Source organism: Megalobrama amblycephala, linkage group LG15 (assembly GCF_018812025.1).
Source record: "Megalobrama amblycephala isolate DHTTF-2021 linkage group LG15, ASM1881202v1, whole genome shotgun sequence".
Classification (NCBI taxonomy): Eukaryota; Metazoa; Chordata; class Actinopteri; order Cypriniformes; family Xenocyprididae; genus Megalobrama; species Megalobrama amblycephala.
In genome coordinates, this window is record NC_063058.1 from 29,644,536 (window position 1) to 29,665,070 (window position 20,535).

Consider the following 20,535-nt stretch of genomic DNA (forward strand, 5'->3'; position numbering starts at 1 on the left):
ATATATATATATATACCATATACATATTATCATATCTCATTTTACTGTTAAATCTTTGGCAGACTTCATATTGTCAAGATCCCAGACAATTTCAATTCAATTTGTCTGGGAAGCTGCTCTGGATTAATGATTTTGTCATGTAGTTATCGAAGAAACAACACATATTTCACCACACAGTTTGTCAAATGAGTTTGACATGGTCAGAAATTGACGAGTGCCTCAAAAAATTCCATCGAAAATGGAAACATATATGCCCCTGTAATGGATTTTTTTCTATAACCTGATTTGTAATACAGTTTGATATATAAAGCTTTTTCACTGTGAAAGAACCATTTTTGGTCCCCAAAGAACCTGTCAGCGAAAAGAAAGAACCATTTTCCACTATAAAGAACATTTTGTGGTTCTTTATTGACATATGGTTCCATGATTCCATAAAGAACCTTTATTTTTAAGAGGTTCTACTGTAGTATTCTATTTAAGACCTTCATATTAATGCATAAAATATGAGTTGTTGTTGCTATAACATTGTGGGTAAGAGGTAATAATCTCTACATTTAATAATCTTAAATGTAAGCATTTGACATAAAAGTGTGAGAAACAAGTTTTCAAATCTAGAGGGCAAATATTTCCTCTTAATGGAAAAGTGAATTGCTGGCCTGTGATGCAAGGGAAGCTCCATGCAGAAAGGCGTTAGAATGGTTGGACATTAGAAATCATCTAAAAGGCTGGTTGGAGTACTCTAGAATGAGCAGCTGTCTTTAATAAGTACTGTGCCATTCAGTGAAGTTGATTTCTGAATTGATCTGATTTGGAATTGAGGATTTGATGCCAGGTGCTGTGGTATCTCTGTCCACACAGAATATTAAATCAGTCTGGGCAATTTCAACCCAGCTGGCTCGGGTTATATTGGGTTGTGTGTGTGTGTGGGTTATCCGTTATGTCTGCTGCTGTTGGATTAGTTCTTCATATAAATCTCACAGGAGCTGAAAGATTTCCCGCAGAAATACTGGTCCAAATATCACTTCCTCAGTGTGAGCTATGAATTCAGGGGCCTTGTGAATAAACCTTGTGTACACATAAAACTTGGAACGCAGGGCTCGGAAGAGCGCTCTCGCCATTTGTTACGCCCACGTGGGAAAAAGCAGGCTTGACGTGACAATGTGCTTACCGACATGCGAACGTTTGACCCTGTACATTTACTCTCTCGAATGGTGAAAAACATAATGTGCGTTTCATTGTGATCGCTGGTTTTACAAATGTAATCAGCGTGATCGACGGCACTCGTGGTGCAATAAAGGCACCGGCGGAGAATCAATTCGCTTTGTGTCAACGGAAATCACTTTCATTACTGCAGTGTGCAAATAATATGATGTACAAATAGGTACGAGCGATGTCATTCCATCAGGGCCTGGATGAATCTCTGATTCGTATGTTTTATTTGATAGTAGATGCTATCTGGCTTTAAACTCAAGCTGTGTGACTGTGCTTCTTGATGAACACGTTTGCAGCACAGTGTGTTGTGATTTCATTTGTATAGCCAACAAGGTGACCCTGTGTAATTTTTCTAACTCCCAGGATACCCAGCATCTGACTGCAATCACCAATCCTCAGGGAGCAAAGGGTCATTTACCTGTAATACTTTACCAGTAAATGTAAATTCTGTCATTGTTTACTCACCCCAATGTCGTTCTAAACCCATACTGCTTTCTTCTGTGGGGCACAAAAGGTGGAACGCAAAAAAACGAAGCTTTCCAGCTTTATAGTCATGGGCTTTCAATAAAATTTGGCTGCATATACAGTAGAAAGGTGGAAAACCTTTTGAAATCGGTGCTACCTGAGTAGAAAAAAGGGCTGTTGTCTTTGCTTTTGCAAGTGCCTTGCTTTAGTAGGAAATACTTCTTAGCAAACTTTGTCACATTGGTGTCGAACCTGTGCTTTGTGGGCATTCTAAGTGCTGCAAAGAATTGTAAATATGGAGAGAACGCAGCGATGGAAAATCTGAAAATCCTCCATGTTTGTAGTCAACTCCCAGGATACATAGCATCTGACTGCAATCACCAATCCTCAGGGAGCAAAGGGTCATTTACCTGTAATACTTTACCAGTAAATGTAAATTCTGTCATTGTTTACTCACCCCAATGTCGTCCTAAACCCATACTGCTTTCTTCTGTGGGGCACAAAAGGTGGAACGCAAAAAAACGAAGCTTTCCAGCTTTATAGTCATGGGCTTTCAATAAAATTTGGCTGCATATACAGTAGAAAGGTGAAAAACCTTTTGAAATCGGTGCTACCTGAGTAGAAAAAAGGGCTGTTGTCTTTCCTTTTGCCAAATAGGTAGGAAAACTTCAACACCCATAATGCACTGGGCATGTTGCCATCCAAGCCCACTCCCACAAGTCAAATAGTGCCTTGCTTTAGTAGGAAATACTTCTTAGCAAACTTTGTCACATTGGTGTCGAACCTGTGCTTTGTAGGCATTCTAAGTGCTGCAAAGAATTGTAAATATGGAGAGAACGCAGCGATGGAAAATCTGAAAATCCTCCATGTTTGTAGTCAACTCCCAGGATACATAGCATCTGACTGCAATCACCAATCCTCAGGGAGCAAAGGGTCATTTACTGTAATACTTTACCAGTAAATGTAAATTCTGTCATTGTTTACTCACCCCAATGTCGTCCTAAACCCATACTGCTTTCTTCTGTGGGGCACAAAAGGTGGAACGCAAAAAAAGGAAGCTTTCCAGCTTTATAAAAAGGATGTAGTCATGGGCTTTCAATAAAATTTGGCTGCATATACAGTAGAAAGGTGAAAAACCTTTTGAAATCGGTGCTATCTGAGTAGAAAAAAGGGCTGTTGTCTTTCCTTTTGTCAAATAGGTAGGAAAACTTCAACACCCATAATGCACTGGGCATGTTGCCATCCAAGGCCACTCCCACAAGTCTGCTATGGATATGCTTTCCAGAGTCAAATAGTGCCTTGCTTTAGTAGGAAATACTTCTTAGCAAACTTTGTCACATTGGTGTCGAACCTGTGCTTTGTAGGCATTCTAAGTGCTGCAAAGAATTTTAAATATGGAGAGAACGCAGCGACAGAAAATCTGAAAAACCTCCATGTTTGTAGTCAACGCTTCAAACTGAATGACCACGAACACAGTGTTTTAGGCCAAAAAGAGGGGGAAAACGGTCAGTTCCGCTCGAGGCAAAATGCCGTCGTGTTTTTCCCATAATGCTGTTTAAAGAGTAGACAAAACACGATACTACCCTTACAATAACTGTTCTGTTAATAACCCTCTGTCGATCCGACTGTCTGCGAGCTGGGATACAATATTTGCATATGCCAGCGCATGCTCAAGGCATGACACAATGGCAGGCAGTATTAACATCTGGAGCTGCACAGCTGAATCATCAGACTAGGTAAGCAAGCAAGAACAATAGCGAATAATGGCAGATGGAGCAATAATAACTGACATGATCCATGATATCATGATATTTTTAGTGATATTTGTAAATTGTCTTTCTAAATGTTTCGTTAGCATGTTGCTAATGTACTGTTAAATGTGGTTAAAGTTACCATCGTTTATTACTGTATTCACGGAGACAAGAGCCGTCGTTATTTTCATTATTAAACACTTGCAGTCTGTATAATTCATAAACACAACTTCATTCTTTATAAATCTCTCCAACAGTGTGTAATGTTAGCTTTAGCCACGGAGCACTATCAAACTCATTCAGAATCAAATGTAAACATCCAAATAAATACTATACTTACATGATCGGATGTATGCATGCAGTATGCATGACGAACATTTTGTAAAGATCCATTGTGAGGGTTATATTAGCTGTGTGAACTTTGTTTATGCAATGTATTATAGAGTCGCGAGCTCGGGGGGGTGGGGAGCCGAGGATTTATAAGAGAAGCAGCCTGAATCGGCGCATTTATAATTATGCCTCAAAATAGGCAGTTAAAAAAATTAATTAAAAAAAATCTGTGAGGTATTTTGAGCTGAAACTTCACAAACATATTCAGAGGACACCAGAGACTTATATTACATAATGTGAAAAAGCATTGTAGGGCACCTTTAATCATTCACGAATCAGACACTGATTGGAATGGTTATGTCGTTTGGTCTACTTTTAGAGTTGAATATAAAATAATTTTGGGTAAATGTATATAAAGTAATTTCAGGTAAATAAATAAATACAAAATAAATTGTTCAAAAGAATGAATCATTCATTAATCAGACTTGGTTCTACTTCTCTTATGAGCTGAAAAGATTCATTGTAATATAGTGCACAGATTCTTTTAATTCTTTCAAATTTTCTCCCTATGTGTCCCACAGAAGCAAGTCATACAGGTTTGGAGTAAATGACAGAATTTTCATTTTTGGGTGAACTGTCCCTTTAAGAAAATCTATATATTTAATTTGTGTCTGCAGATTTTGATATTCTTAAGTACACACACTTTTAGAACTTATGCTAAAAATTGGATTCATTAAGTTACGTCGTACAAGAGTTTAAACAGCCGCGTAAAGATCTGCCTTCTTAGCGGGCCGTTATGCAGATGAGCGGGAGGAGTTTGTGCCATTGTGTCTTATTGCTGATTATTTCCTGTGTCTCACACACACATGCTCATTTACCCCTGGCTCTTTAAAGTCAAATCACTTACAGTCTCATAGCCAGAGAGAGAGAGAGAAATAGAGCAGCTTACCGCTAATCTTTAAATGAAATGCTTTTTGCCCAGGAGAAAAGCCCTACTGAATAACTATTATTTTATCCATTAGTTTTGCATTAGTTTCCTGAAATTTAAATTGCTGTCTGTTTAGCAAACAGTCAGGGATGGTGCATCCAAATTAAATTATTTTGGAAATCAGGATTTTTGCCTGTGCGTTGTCAAAAGACTCTTCCTCTCTTCATTGTTACATTCTCCAGCAGATGTTTAATGCTGCAGCATCATATTACGCTTTAAAAAGACATTACAGGACGTCTCCATAAAGCAACATGAAACTGCATTTATGTATGATACATGAACGCTGGGTTCATGTTTTTATGATGACTCGGAGGATGTTCTGGAAATGAATTGGCAGTAACGAGCCAGCAGAGCTCATTAGTGTTGCAGGGAGAAGATGCTCAAGGCCTGCTGGGTAAATGTTAATCACAATGGAAGACTCTATGGGAACAACTTGGAAATGTCAGGTAGTCGTGCAGCGGGGCCTGGGCTGTGGGTGGTGCTCGTGTTGTGGATGTGTTTTTTTCGTCTGTCTGTGGGCAGCGCCTTTATTGTGACTGGGCGGCAGGATTGAGTCAATACCAGAATTTTAACTTTAGAATGAAACTTAAAGGTGCAGTGTGTACATTTTAGGAGGATCTTTTGACAGAAATGCGATATAATATACATAACTATGTTTTCAGTGGTTACATAATGAACCGTTATGTTTTTATTACCTTAAAATGAGACATTTCTATCCACATATACTGCAGATCATGTTAAGTCGCCATTTTGCGCCGTCACATTTCTACAGTAGCCCTAAATGGACAAACTGCTCTACAGAGTGCTTGACTGGCTACTCTCTGCTGTCTCAGACGACGACATCTTCGTCCTGTGTTGGCCACTGTAGCTTCTCTATATTGCAATAAGCAACCTCACCACTAGATGCAGCTAAAATTTACACACTGCACCTTTAATCAATATCATATAGGCAATAAATAACCTCACATGACATTATGTAACTGAAAATTATTTTATTAACACCACTTCATAAAACCTACATAGTCATTTTGATTTTGGAAATTTGATTTAAAAATATATTTATTTTTAATAAATAAATAAATAAATAATCCAAATGGCAATCTATATTAAACACAATAATTTTTAAATATTATTATTTTATTATTATTATTATTATTATTATTATTTAAAAATATGGAATGGAAATTTTGATTTAAAAAATTTGATTTAAAAAAATCTAAAGTATCATATTTTTAAATAAATAAATAATCCAAATGACAATCTAAATTAAACACAATAATGATAAAAAATATTTTCAAAAATCTATATTATATATTTTTTTAAATAAATAAATAAATAATACAAATGGCAATCTAAATTAAACATTTTTTTTATTATTATTACTTAATAATGATAAAAAATTACTGTGTTTAATTTAGATTGCCATTTGGATTTATTATTATTATTATTATTTATATTATATATTATATATATCGTATTTACTTTTTAATAAATAAATAAATAATCCAAATAATAATCTCAATAAAATACAGTATTATTATTATTATTATTATTATTATTTGAAAATATGAAAGATAAATTTTGATTTTGAAAATTTGATTATAAAAAAATCTATATTATTATATATTTTTTTATAAATAAATAAATAATCCAAATGGCAATCTAAATTAAACACAATAATTTTTTATCATTATTAAGTATAATTATAAGTAAATTGGAATTATATACGTGTGTGTGTGTGTGTGTGTGTGTGTGTGTGTGTGTGTGTGTGGGTGTGTGGAGAGAGAGAGATAGAGAGAAAGAGATAATAATAATAATCTAAATACAATACGATTTTTTATTATTATTATTATTATTATTATTATTATTATAAAAATCAAAATTCCAGAATTTATTAGGGAAGGACTTGGATGTGCTGTTGCTTCTGCAGGTTCGCGGTTTTCGTTTAGTCTTTACAAGCAATATCTTTTGCTTTAACCTCCACTGTCATCACATACCAAAATTTGTGAATTGATTGTGAGTGGGCGGAGCTTGATGTGTTAATGTGGGCGGTGCTTGTATTGTAATTTGATAGTGCTTGTTTTGTCGCTGACGGCAGTATTGTATAGTAAACGTGGGTGGAGCTTCTATTACATCTGTGGGCGGGGCTTCTGTTAACATGCAAATCTGAGGCAGAGAGTGTGAGTACTTAAATAGCCATAGCAAGTATTTTTCGAGTTTGTGTCTCCTTGTGTTGTGGACCAGAATGCAGTGTGTGTGTGTGTGTGTGTGTGTAATCAGTATTCCTCTCAGGCCAGTAGATCGATGGAAACTCAGCAGCTGGTTTTGCTTGCTGAATGAGATGGCAACACCCATCAGGTTACGTGTGTGAGTGTACAATGTAGTGTGTGTGTACATGTGTGTTTGTGTGTGTATCTTCGAGGCGATTGGCGTTTGTGAGCTGAGTTCAGAGTGGTTATAAATTCTTCAGGACAGTCGAATCGTGCAGTAATGCTGCTTAAAGCTCAGATTAAGGTGTGTTGAAGAGGCTGAGGTAAGCATTCCCAGGCTAACGCTTTGTTTAATTGGATTTGTTTATTCATCAGCAGTCCTGTTGGATTTACTGTGTGGGGTAAATATGCCGATAGCACCAGCAGTTAGCCCAGATCTGCACGAGAGCAACAGCTCAGATAATTCATGTTTCCAGGAGAATCTCGGATGAGGAGCTGTCACATCTGTCTTAAAGGGATAGTTCACCCAAAAATCATTTAATCACCCTCAAGTTGTTCCAAACATGTATGAATTTCTGTCTTCTGCTGAACACAAAAGAAGATAAATGACCTGTGCTGTCAAAATGAGTGTGAATGGGCACAGGCTAATTTCGAGCTACAGGCAAAACAAGCAAAAAAATGTCAGTTTGGTCGATTTTGAGGTTTTCACAAAAATGAGTTCATTAAGCCCTCGTCTAGTGAACCCAATGCTCCGAATAGCAATTAAACATCTAAAAGTATCTATATTTGTATGTTTTCTGAGAGGAGTACCTTTCCCTTGTCCATGAAAAATGCCATTTTCTCTGATCACTTCTAGACGACTGCCGCTTCCCCTCAGCACAAGTTTGGTAGACGCCTCAGACAGCGTGAGATCCCGATATACACAGAATTACGATATATTTAAAAAAATCTGTCTTGACAAGTATTCACGCAAACATTATAAGTGAACATTTGGTTAACTGTTGGGGAAAAACATCTGTAACATTATATTACATCCGTGTGATACAGTAGGTCTTAATAATATATAGGCTGTCTGTTTCATTAATATTAATCAAACAATTGTGGAATTATGGGGAAAAATGTTGAATATGTAATTCTTCCTATAGATATGGGTTTTGACTTGGTTTGTGCCAAATCTGGTGGTATTACCAGGGATTTTAAGATATGGCTAGTGATTTTGTTTTGGAAACTTTAGAAAACTTTAACTTGATTTTTCTCAAAATTGACTTTGATTACTCTATCGACTTCAAACTCAGTAGCTCAGTCATTTTTTGTCGGATTGTGTCAACAAATCATACGTCATTTTGAAGGTTTTTTTAATAGAGAATGGTAATAAGTGTGCTGAATCATCAGACTAGGTAAGCAAGCAAGAACAATAGCGAAAAATGGGTGCGCGCGATTTAAAGGGGCCGCAGCCTGAATCGGTGCATAGTTAATGATGTCCCAAAATAGGCAGTTAAAAAAATTAATTAAAAAAAATCTATGGGGTATTTTGAGCTGAAACTTCACAGACACATTCAGGGGACACCTTAGACTTATATTACATCTTGTAAAAACTGGTTCTAGGGCACCTTTAATTAAAATCATTAAATGTTCGCTTCGCCTTTGATATTGGTGACAAAATAAAACAAAAAAGCTTTGATCAACATTTTTGTCAGTAATTTTGTTATTGATGAACACTGTAGTGTGTACTACATATTCTAATGGTGAAAGATGCCCATTGCATTGTGGCACGGTGTAACATTTCATTTTTGATAATTTGCTCATTGCGACTAATTTTGCCAGCATGGGTCACATATTTTGAAGAAAATGGGTAACCAGACAGTTGACGGTAGCCATTGAATTCCACAGTATGGAAAAACAATACTATGAATGTTAGGGATGCACCGATATGAAAATTTTAGCCGATACAGATAACCGATAGTTATTTATATTTGAAAGCCGATAACCGATATATTGGCCGATAAATCTAAATCCAAATTTTTATATAATATTTGAGAGCCTGATTACAAAAACAAAAGTCTCACCATTAAAATTCATGTCCCAAGCACACAATTATAATGATGTTCTCATTAAAACTGTATGTAGACTATATGACAGACTTGCGCTTTACATGTTGCACTTAACAGTAGATTCAAGTGATTTCAATCATATTCCAAGCAATTCAAAGCCATCATTACAAACAGTGTGTTTCTGAACAAGTGTCTCAGCTGAAGGAAATAATACATTATTTATCGGCTACATTAATTTATCGGCCAAATGTTCTTATCGGGCCAATAAAAATAAACATACGCTGCCCTCCAACAGTTTAGAAACACCCCTGGCAAAGTGTGGTTTTGGACGATATCAGCATCCTTATCATTTTTTGGTGCAAATACATTACAGTAACTTGACATTATCATTGAAGACCAGCAATAATAATTTTCACTTTGATTACATAATAATGGCAATATATACATGTCAAAGTCAGACATGCCCCTTTGCTAGCTGTGATGCCTGGTTACTGGTTTAAACTTGGCCTGGGTTTGTAAAAGATTTTGGGTCAGCACACCTTAATAGCTTCAACAATTGGTCTTCAATTAAGTTTAGAATACAATGAACCAATCAGAACCCAGTTTAGGTCAGATAGCTGCTAATGGTGGATATTTTGAGGAAACTATGATATTTTGAGTTTTCTATGTATAAACTGTTTATGTTTTCGTAGTTTGTTTCATCCCTTATCAGTGCAAAATTATCACAAATTAAAAAGGATTCATGCCAATATTGTCCAAAACCCCACTTTTCTAGGGCGTTTCCAAACTTTTGGAGGGCAGTGTATATCGGCCAATACAGATATAGTGCATCCCTAATGAATGTCAGTGGTTACCATCAACTGTTTAGTTACCGACATTCTTCAAAATATCTTCTTTTGTGTTCAACAGAAGAAAGAGACTCATACAGATTTGGAACGACATGAGGGTGAGTAAATGATGACAAAATTTTCATTTTTGGGTGAAGTATCCCTTTATAGGGGCCGTATTCAAAGCAACATTTGCTTTTTTATAGTCTTTTGATGAAATTATTATTTCATAAATTTTAGTCAATATTTACTCAATATTTCATTATATTAATTCATTTTAGTCTGAGAAAGTGCAAAATGAAACTAAATATTCAGACATTTTATATAATGATTTGTATACAATTAATTGATTGTATTATTTCAAACTGTTAGTACATTTTCTCGTCATATCTTTGTCAGCAGTGTATTTTAAAGGTGCCCTAGAATCAAAAATTGAATTTACCTTGGCATAGTTGAATAACAAGAGTTCAGTACATGGAAATGACATACAGTGAGTCTCAAACTCCATTGCTTCCTCCTTCTTATATAAATCTCATTTGTTTAAACGACCTCCAAAGAACAGGCTAATCTCAACATAACACGTAACAGTCGGGATCATTAATATGTACGCCCCCAATATTTGCATATGCCAGTCCATGTTCAAGGCATTAGACAAGGGCAGCCAGTATTAACGTCTGGATCTGTGCACAGCTGAATCATCAGACTAGGTAAGCAAGCAAGGACAATAGCGAAAAATGGGTGCGCGCAATTTAAAGGGGCCGCAGCCTGAATCAGTGCATAGTTAATGATGTCCCAAAATAGGCCGTTAAAAAAAATAATAAAAAAAAATCTATGGGGTATTTTGAGCTGAAACTTCACAGACACATTCAGGGGACACCTTAGACTTATATTACATCTTGTAAAAACTGGTTCTAGAGCAACTTTAATTAAAATCATTAAATGTTCGCTTCACCTTTGATATTGGTGACAAAATAAAACAAAAAAGCTTTGATCAACTTTTTTGTCAGTAATTTTGTTATTGATGAACACTGTAGTGTGTACTACATATTCTAATGGTGAAAGATGCCCATTGCATTGTGGCACGGTGTACTGTGTTAACCTATGTAGATGCCCATGAAGTGTGTAAGTGTGTGTTTTGTGGTTCTGTAGAATTGATTTACGTCATTGATTCTCCTCTCCGAATCATTCAGATCAATCGGCAGCGACCGAAATAGAAATTGAGCTGAGGTTTATGTTCTGAAGAGAGGAAAAGAGCGTTGTAGAGGCGGTGGAGTTGCAGAGGTCATGTGATCTTAGCCGAGGGTTTTTGTTTCAGGAGACGGTGAGTGTGCGGCATTGAGCAGATGCCTGGAGACAGAACACGATTCATGAGCTTGACTGAGAGAGACAGAAAACTGTTGGTGAAAACTGAGCTAAGAGTGTGTGTGTGTGTGTGTGTGTGTGTGTGTGTGATCCCTGGAAGCCAGTGGTTAAAGAGGAAAAAGAAAGGAGGAGGTGTGGTTGTGCACCATTTCCAGATATATAGAGAGATGATGATACAGCTGACATCACAGACAGGAAGCTTGTTGATGGATGACGGTTTGATATCAAGAGTCTTTCCATATTTGAGTCGAATGCATAGTTCAATTTCCACTACACAAACTCCCTGATGGATTCGCAGGAAGACTCTATGAACCACATCCCTGCCGGAACAAACCCGAGTCACACCAGCTTAAAGGAATATTCTGGGTTCGATTGAGCCGTAACGATTTGAAACGTCGTTCCAGCACCTTTGACTCAAAAAAGACAAATATTGGCAGATTTTTCTGTCAGATCAAATCCATGTATATGCTCCAGTACAAATGTTCTGTCTCCATTGAGTCAATGAACTCACAAAAACCTTTCATTACGTTTTTCCTTGTTGACATGAAACTAGTGTGGTTTTGGGAGGATTAAAATTTACATATGTGGCTTCAACAACCAGATGCATTTATACTTGTCCAGTTTTGTCTGGAATGCTCCTGAAGTGGCTTGAATGATCGAATGTAAATCAGTCTCAAAGCGTTTCGGAGGGCATTTGCACCTGTTTTTTTCACAACCGGACAACTATTCGATCAGAGAAAATGCATGAAGTGACCAGGTATAAACAGCCGGTAAATGACTGGATATCGCACACGAAATTCCGCAGGACAGCACTGTGTGACACTGTTATGGAAGCTTGTTTTCACCATGGAATAAAAAAACATAAAGGATTATTGCCACTTTTTATCTCACAATTCTGACTTCTTTTCTCAGAATCTGAGTTTATATCTCACAATTCTGACTTATGTTCATGCAATTGCTAGTTATAAAGTCAGAATTGCGAGATATAAACAGTTCTGAGGAAAAAAGTCAAAATTGCGAGTTTATATCTTGCAATTCTGACTTTATAACTCGAAATTGTGAGTTTATATCTCAATTCTGATTATAACTCACAATTCTGACTTTATAACTTGAAATTGTGAGTTTATATCTCAATTCTGATTATAACTCACAATTCTGACTTTATATCACTCAATTCTGACTTTATAACTCAATTCTGACTTTATAACTCGCAATTCTGACTTTATATCTCGCAATTTGACTTTATAACTCACAATTCTGACTTTATAACTCGCAATTCTGACTTTATAACTCGCAATTCTGACTTTATAACTCACAATTCTGACTTTATAACACAATTCTGACTTTATAATGCAATTCTGACTTTATATCTCGCAATTTTTACTTTATAACTCAGAATTCTGACTTTATATCTCACAATTCTGACTTTATAATGCAATTCTGACTTTATAACTCGCAATTCTGACTTTATAACTCGCAATTCTGACTTTATAGCTCGCAATTCTGACTTTATATCTCACAATTCTGACTTTATGACGCAATTCTGACTTTATAACTCGCAATTCTGACTTTATAACTCGCAATTCTGACTTTATAACTCACAATTCTGACTTTATAATGCAATTCTGACTTTATATCTCGCAATTTTGACTTTATAACTCACAATTCTGACTTTATAACTCGCAATTCTGACTTTATAACTCACAATTCTGACTTTATATCTCACAATTCTGACTTTATAATGCAATTCTGACTTTATATCTCGCAATTTTGACTTTATAACTCGCAATTCTGACTTTATAACTCGCAATTTTGACTTTATAACTCACAATTCTGACTTTATAACTCACAATTCTGACTTTATAATGCAATTCTGACTTTATATCTCGCAATTTTGACTTTATAACTCACAATTCTGACTTTATAACTCGCAATTCTGACTTTATAACTCGCAATTTTGACTTTATAACTCACAATTCTGACTTTATAACTCACAATTCTGACTTTATAATGCAATTCTGACTTTATATCTCGCAATTTTTACTTTATAACTCAGAATTCTGACTTTATATCTCACAATTCTGACTTTATAATGCAATTCTGACTTTATAACTCACAATTCTGACTATAACTCGCAATTCTGACTTTATAGCTCGCAATTCTGACTTTATATCTCACAATTCTGACTTTATGACGCAATTCTGACTTTATAACTCGCAATTCTGACTTTATAACTCGCAATTCTGACTTTATAACTCACAATTCTGACTTTATAATGCAATTCTGACTTTATATCTCGCAATTTTGACTTTATAACTCACAATTCTGACTTTATAACTCGCAATTCTGACTTTATAACTCACAATTCTGACTTTATAATGCAATTCTGACTTTATAACTCGCAATTCTGACTTTATAACTCACAATTCTGACTTTATAACTCGCAATTCTGACTTTATAACTCACAATTCTGACTTTATATCTCACAATTCTGACTTTATAATGCAATTCTGACTTTATATCTCGCAATTTTGACTTTATAACTCACAATTCTGACTTTATATTGCATAATTCTGACTTTATAACTCGCAATTCTGACTTTATAATGCAATTCTGACTTTATATCTCGCAATTTTGACTTTATAACTCATAATTCTGACTTTATATTGCATAATTCTGACTTTATAACTCATAATTCTGACTTTATAACTCACAATTCTGACTTTATATCTCGCAAATCTGACTTTATATCGCAATTCTGACTTTATAACGCAATTCTGACTTTATAACTCACAATTCTGACTTTATGATGCAATTCTGACTTTATATCACACAATTCTGACTTTATAACTCACAATTCTGACTTTATATCTCGCAAATCTGACTTTATGATTCGCAATTCTGACTTTATAACGCAATTCTGACTTTATAACTCACAATTGTGACTTTATGATGCAATTCTGACTTTATAACTCACAATTCTGACTTTATGATGCAATTCTGACTTTATAACTCACAATTCTGACTTTATAACGCAATTCTGACTTTATAACTCACAATTCTGACTTTATGATGCAATTCTGACTTTATATCACACAATTCTGACTTTATAACGCAATTTTGACTTTATATCTCGCAATTTTGACTTTATAACTCGCAATTCTGACTTTATAACGCAATTCTGACTTTATATCACACAATTCTGACTTTATAACGCAATTTTGACTTTATATCTCGCAATTCTGACTTTAAATTGCATAATTCTGACTTTATAACTCGCAATTCTGACTTTATAACTCAATTCTGTCTTTATATCACGCAATTCTGACTTTATAACACAATTCTGACTTTATATCTCGCAATTTTGACTTTATAACTCGCAATTCTGACTTTATAACGCAATTCTGTCTTTATATCACGCAATTCTGACTTTATAACTCACAATTCTGACTTTATATTGCATAATTCTGACTTTATAGCTCGCAATTCTGACTGTAACTATCAAGCTGGTTTGTCAAACACTGCAGCAGTTTATTTAGCAGGTCTAAGATTATCTACCAGCCCTATAGCTTGCCCAAGACGGTCTATCAGGGTGAAACCAAGTCCACTGATATTTACCACAAATGGCCAGCTAGAACCCACATAAATCCAGCAGCCACTTCAAGCTAGTTTTAGCCATGATTGTCTGACGTTTCAGGGAATGTCGATCGATGCTGATCAATACTGTTGATGGGCATCAGGTCATTAACATGTTCTGACTAACACACTTGAACCAGCGCTGAAAAAGAGGAGCTTTTCCAGAGCTGCAGAAAGAGTGTCAGATCTGTCATCTGTCATTGCACACATTTATGTTGGAGTTTCGGATGTTGTTCCCAATCGTTAATGATGCAGGTCTGACTGTATTTCAGAGCCGAGAGTGAATCAGGCGGTAGAGCGTGAATTTAAAAGAGCTCTTTAAAATGACACTCTGTGATGAGTCCTCTCTGACAAGAAGAAACGCACTTATTAAGGAAAATTCTCTGTGTGTGTGTGTGTGTGTGTGTGTGTGTGTGTGTGTGTGTGTGTGTGTGTGTGTGTGTGTGTGTGTGGGGATGAAAAACTTGTGAACAAAACTAAATCAATTTCTGAGTTTGTTTTATATGAACCCTGTCAGAGTTTATCTGCAGCCATCTATAGAATAGAATAGAATAGAATAGAATAGAATAGAATAGATACACATATTCAGCATATAAATGCGCTACATTATGCTTTATATAATATTCAAAGTGCAAGATACAAATCCATACAATCGGCCTCATTTACAAGCAAAAGTGTGTATATTGTTTGTGAAACCATTCCTATTAAAAATTAATTTAGGAAGAATTTGCACAGAAATGTGGTTTATGTATGAGAATCATTGTGTAATATACAATATAATATGGACAGATTGTAAATACTTTTTCAGACTGATAGTTGGAATGATTGTAACGTGAGGTTTGAGACGTGAAGCAATAATGGCAATTATGGAAATAATAGAAATAGTGGCAGAATAGATAGATACTATTTTTGACATGGAAAAAAAGAAATAAACGCACTGGCTATGGCCTCCTCTGCGATCAAATAAAACAGTTCCCATGCCAACTTGATACTGTAAACAGAAGCTTGCAACGCTTGCCCCGCCTCCGAGTTCTTCTGATTGGTCCACTGTTTTGGAACTGACATTTGAATCTTGAAGCGCCGTCTTAAAAACGCAGCGCTCATGTGTGACGTGCTGCAAAGGACACGAGACGTGAGGGTAACTTCGTACACATCAGTCTAGCATGTTTACATAGAGAAACAATGGAAAAATAGTGCATTGGAATAGAAAAACAAACAGCCCCTTAGTGTGGACAAGGCCTCAGACTTTACCATTAAAGCATGTAGGGGGGTATCATCTTGGGTATCATTTTATTTTCTTAAGCTTTTGTAAAATTGTTTCAATTTGTTGGAGAAAATGTGTTTTTAGATTCATAAAGAGAGTGCTAATAGCTACAGAAACCACAAATTACATCTGATCAAGTCTATGTGGGGATGAAATTGCGTTTCGAACCGGTAATCATGCTCTGTGTGCAGGAGGAGGCCTGGAGATGTGATGCAGAAATGCATGCTGGTAAATTGATTGTTTGCTTTGCATCTCCCAAATAGAGATGTTGAGAAATTAGTACTGTGAGTCTGATGCATTATGGGCAAATTCATACGCACATGACCCTCTTTAACTGACCCCCATCCCATCCTGACACCACTTGACCTCCACTGACCCCTCCTATCTGCATTGATGTATATATATATATATATATATATATATATATATATATATATATATATATATATACAGTCAAACCAAAATTTATTCAGACACCTTGAACATTTCATTCATTAATATAGTTTATTCACTAGTTGAATAGTTAAAAAAAAAATGGTAATAAAATATGACAAGATCAGATAACACTTAAGCAAAGTGGTCAAATAACACAGGTCAAAGTGTCTGAATAATTTTTGGTTCCAAATTTTTATCAATTTTACAGGTAGTCCACTTTATAAATAATTCTTGGGTATAATATGTCACGGTTTATTTTATTTTGCTATCCTCACTGACACAAATGAACTATAGTGTCCTGCACCCACTAGTGAAAAATACCAAAAATGTCTGAATAATTTTTGGTTTGACTGTACATATATATATATAATAAATTAAGAGTTTGGTTCCAAAACGCGATAAACGGCATTTTCAAAAAATTGAGTCTCCGCCAAAATCAGTATTGTATCTGGTCAGTATTGAAAAGTCATTTATTAATTTTGCGCAAAATGTGATATCCATCGTGTTATTCTGTTATGTTTTCTCCCTTTCTTCCCAAAACGTGACAAACGCCAGTCTCCTTTTTCTGCAGAACGCGATATATCCGCTCTCAACCAATCACAGCGCACCATTCCACACACTGTAAACATTAAAGGCTTTTTTAAAAAGCCGTTTTTAATACAAATGTACTCGGCAAATGTGTTTATTTTAACCGTGCGGTGGCGCCAGATACTCTTTAATCGGTAATAACAAATAATTTATAACATTAACAAGATGACCGTTGAATTCATTTTGGGAGCAACGGCTGAATGTTTTTTTAGTAAAATGCCTGAATATAAGATAAATATTGGCAAAGTTTAGACTCTGTCATATATGTGAACCAACTTACTTTGTTGTGTATTTTCAATTTGAAAAATAACTTTTATATTGATGGATTAACTGCATTTTGAAAAAAAAAAAGTTGCATGGATTTATTGCATTTTGGGGGGGGGAAAAAAGTTTTTATAATAAACTTTTTAAAATCAAAATGTAGATTTGAATTTTTAATGTTTTTATATCCAAAAGATGCCATGTGAAAGTTTGAAACTATTGTGTTTTGGAACCAAACTCTTCAAATATACACAGTACACAAATATATTATGTAAACACAAACTTTTATTTTGGATGCGATTAATTGTGATTAATCATTTGACAGCACTAAAATATAGTAGTTTCAGTGTTTCAGGTTGAAAAAATGTCAAATGGTGATGGAAAATGGCAATTGGAGAGAATAAAATCTATTTTATACTTTCCTTTATAATCTGAAAAGTTCATTCAGTATATTAAGTACAGTCAGTAATGTGTTGTGTTCGTCCAATCAATGACTCTGACTCTGCAAATATGCAAATAAGGATGTTAACCCAGGGAATCCAGGTAACCCAGGATTCCATTTACCCAGGGTTTAGAGAGACCAGGGTTAACTATTTCATGTGTGAAAAGCCCTAAATTGATGAATACTGTTGTATAATACATAATACACACTAGGACACCATCCTATTAGCATGTGTGTGTAGTTGTGTATGTTGTGTATGACTCATGCACTGTTCCCCAAAGCATCTCTCTTTTCATTTATTCAGAGAAGAAAATGAGCGTGTGAGAAATTTATTTACCTAAAAGGGAAGGAGCGCATATGTTTTCACAGACAGGTGTTACTTTAGAACGAGGTGACCGCTGGTGTCCTTTTACACGGCTGCTGTTTTTCAGAATCTACTTCAATAGACGTCATTCTTTCCATGTGTTACGTAACTTCAGTACATAACCTGTAAAAGTCGACTGAATCATTGTCAGTCCCTGCTGAAAAATCCAGGTAGATGTTTTGGAACATGCTAGCTGGTAATTAGCTTGTCCAGCTGCATAATAGCTAGTTGATCAGCTAATGACTAGCTAGAAGCGAGCTACCATGTTTCAAAACTAAGATAGCTTGTTAAGTTGTCAGAATTAGCTTGATTTGAACACAATCACCCAGGATGAAGCATTGTAGACACATTTGTTAGGTAAAAATGCACTATTTGACCCAGTATTTGCTCGCAATTTTGACTTTATAACTCACAATTCTGACTTTATAACTCACAATTCTGACTTTGTAACTCACAATTCTGACTTTATAACTCACAATTCTGACTTTGTAACTCACAATTCTGACTTTATAACTCACAATTATGACTTTATATCACTCATATACTTTGATAATATAAGCCTAGCATAGCAATTGCTGAAAGAGTACAACAATATAGAATATTTAGCATATACCTGTACCTGTCCTCAAACCATGCTCCAATTGTCACCATGATGGTAACCCCCCAAAAAACACATAACAGAAACTCTTCTAAATTAGCTTAACAAAACATTAAACACTACTACATCTCCCACTTAACATTAATCTTGCACAAAAACATCATATAACACCTAATTTTAGCATTTAATCTCCCTTTCAAGTGCCATGGAAAAGCATGTTGGGAAATAGCCCAGTTTCAGGTAAATTTAAGTTTGTCTAAATTAAAAGAAACAAGTTCATAGAACTCAGAACAGTGAAACACACTCAAAAAAATGAACTTTCACTGTTAGTTTCACTCAAACCACCCTTGTTCACATTACTTAAAAAACTCATATAACTACATGAACGTAATTTAACTGTGTTGTTTCTACTAAAATTGAGTATTGTCAGCTTTACTTAGTAAGTGTTTGTTCAGTCAACTTAACATTGCTGTGTGAAACGCACACATTATTGTTGACATAACTAACTGTGCAGTGGATCCGTAGTTCCCAGCATGCTTTGCAAGGGACTGCATTAGGAGAGTAAATTTAGGGATTAAAGTGTTATTTTATGTGCTTTTCAGTAAAGGGAAAGATGTTGTTAGTACATGTTAATGTTTAATGTTCAGTTATGTTGGACAGTTTGTTCAATTAGTTATTTTTTGAGTGCATTTTGGGGTGAGGGGCTGCATTCTGATATGTTGTATCCTTTTTATTTAAATGATTATTCAAAAAAAAAAAATGTGTTCATCTTACGTAATCAACATAACATTATTAAGTAAACTGCACATATAAATATTATGTAACAGTGACATTCAAATGATTTGTATTTACTCAAAGAAATTTTGTCAGCTTTACTTGAATTTCTTTTGTTTATTCAACTAAATAGTTTTTTGTACAAATTACTCAATATTGTTGCGTGGAACCTCTTGACACTTATCCAACAAGTAAATCCAACAATTCATTTTTTTGAGTGCAATTCAGATTACTTAAATGTGTCAGTTTTGTGAACTCAAAAGAAAAAGACTCATAAAAGTTAATTTGATTGAACTAATTTGTTTAATTTGAGTTTGCCCTACTCAAACCAATTACTTATTTTAAGTGGTAGGGTTTAGTGTATATAAGCCTCACTATTGCTATTGCTCGTACTTATCATATTTTCCAACCATAACTTGCTTAATTTGCGCTAAATACTCTATAGGGCCCTATTAAATCTGTTATTATTGTATGTATCTGATAGTTTCATCAAATGAAATGGTGAAATGCCCATTAAGTGAATCTCAGAGCAGCTCTGGAGATGAAGTTAAAATGAAATGTGAAGTTAAAATGAAACACATGTAGAACAAGCAGACTTCATATTTCAATAGTTTTTTTGCAGTTTAATATTCACAGACATCAGTCCATATGATGATTTGAATAAGTGTACTGCCCTACTTTCGATTTATTCGTCCAAATTTTGCCAAATTTACTATACAATAAATTACATTTTTATGACTGGATTCCATGATTCCATTCTTGTTTTCTGTATTGCGTAAATCTATACAGAATTAATGGTACCTCAAATCTACGAGGAAAATTTTTTAAATTAACTTTAGAAAATGTACGTTTCAAGTCATTAGCTTGGCAACATGCTAACGTCAAACTCGATCGCAATCAACTGTGAGCATGAGTCCCTTTAAGGCATGTCACTTCACTTAATGGCCAGGGAGGGATTGTTAATGGAGTTTCTGCCC

General features: G+C 35.1%; 1 protein-coding gene across 4 annotated transcripts in view; it reads left to right on the forward strand.

Moving 5' to 3' along the window:
- lingo1a (leucine rich repeat and Ig domain containing 1a) overlaps positions 1–20,535 on the forward strand; it is a 109,253-nt gene that overhangs the window by 74,384 nt on the left and 14,334 nt on the right. The window contains exon 1 of one of the 4 annotated variants that reach the window (XM_048158925.1): positions 9,933–9,953. The exons of the other annotated variants lie outside the window; for them this stretch is intronic. Coding sequence (XP_048014882.1) covers positions 9,948–9,953 — 6 coding nt within the window. The 5' untranslated portion in view covers positions 9,933–9,947. Of the gene's footprint in view, positions 1–9,932; positions 9,954–20,535 lie in introns of those variants that run through there. 4 annotated transcript variants of the gene reach the window in all.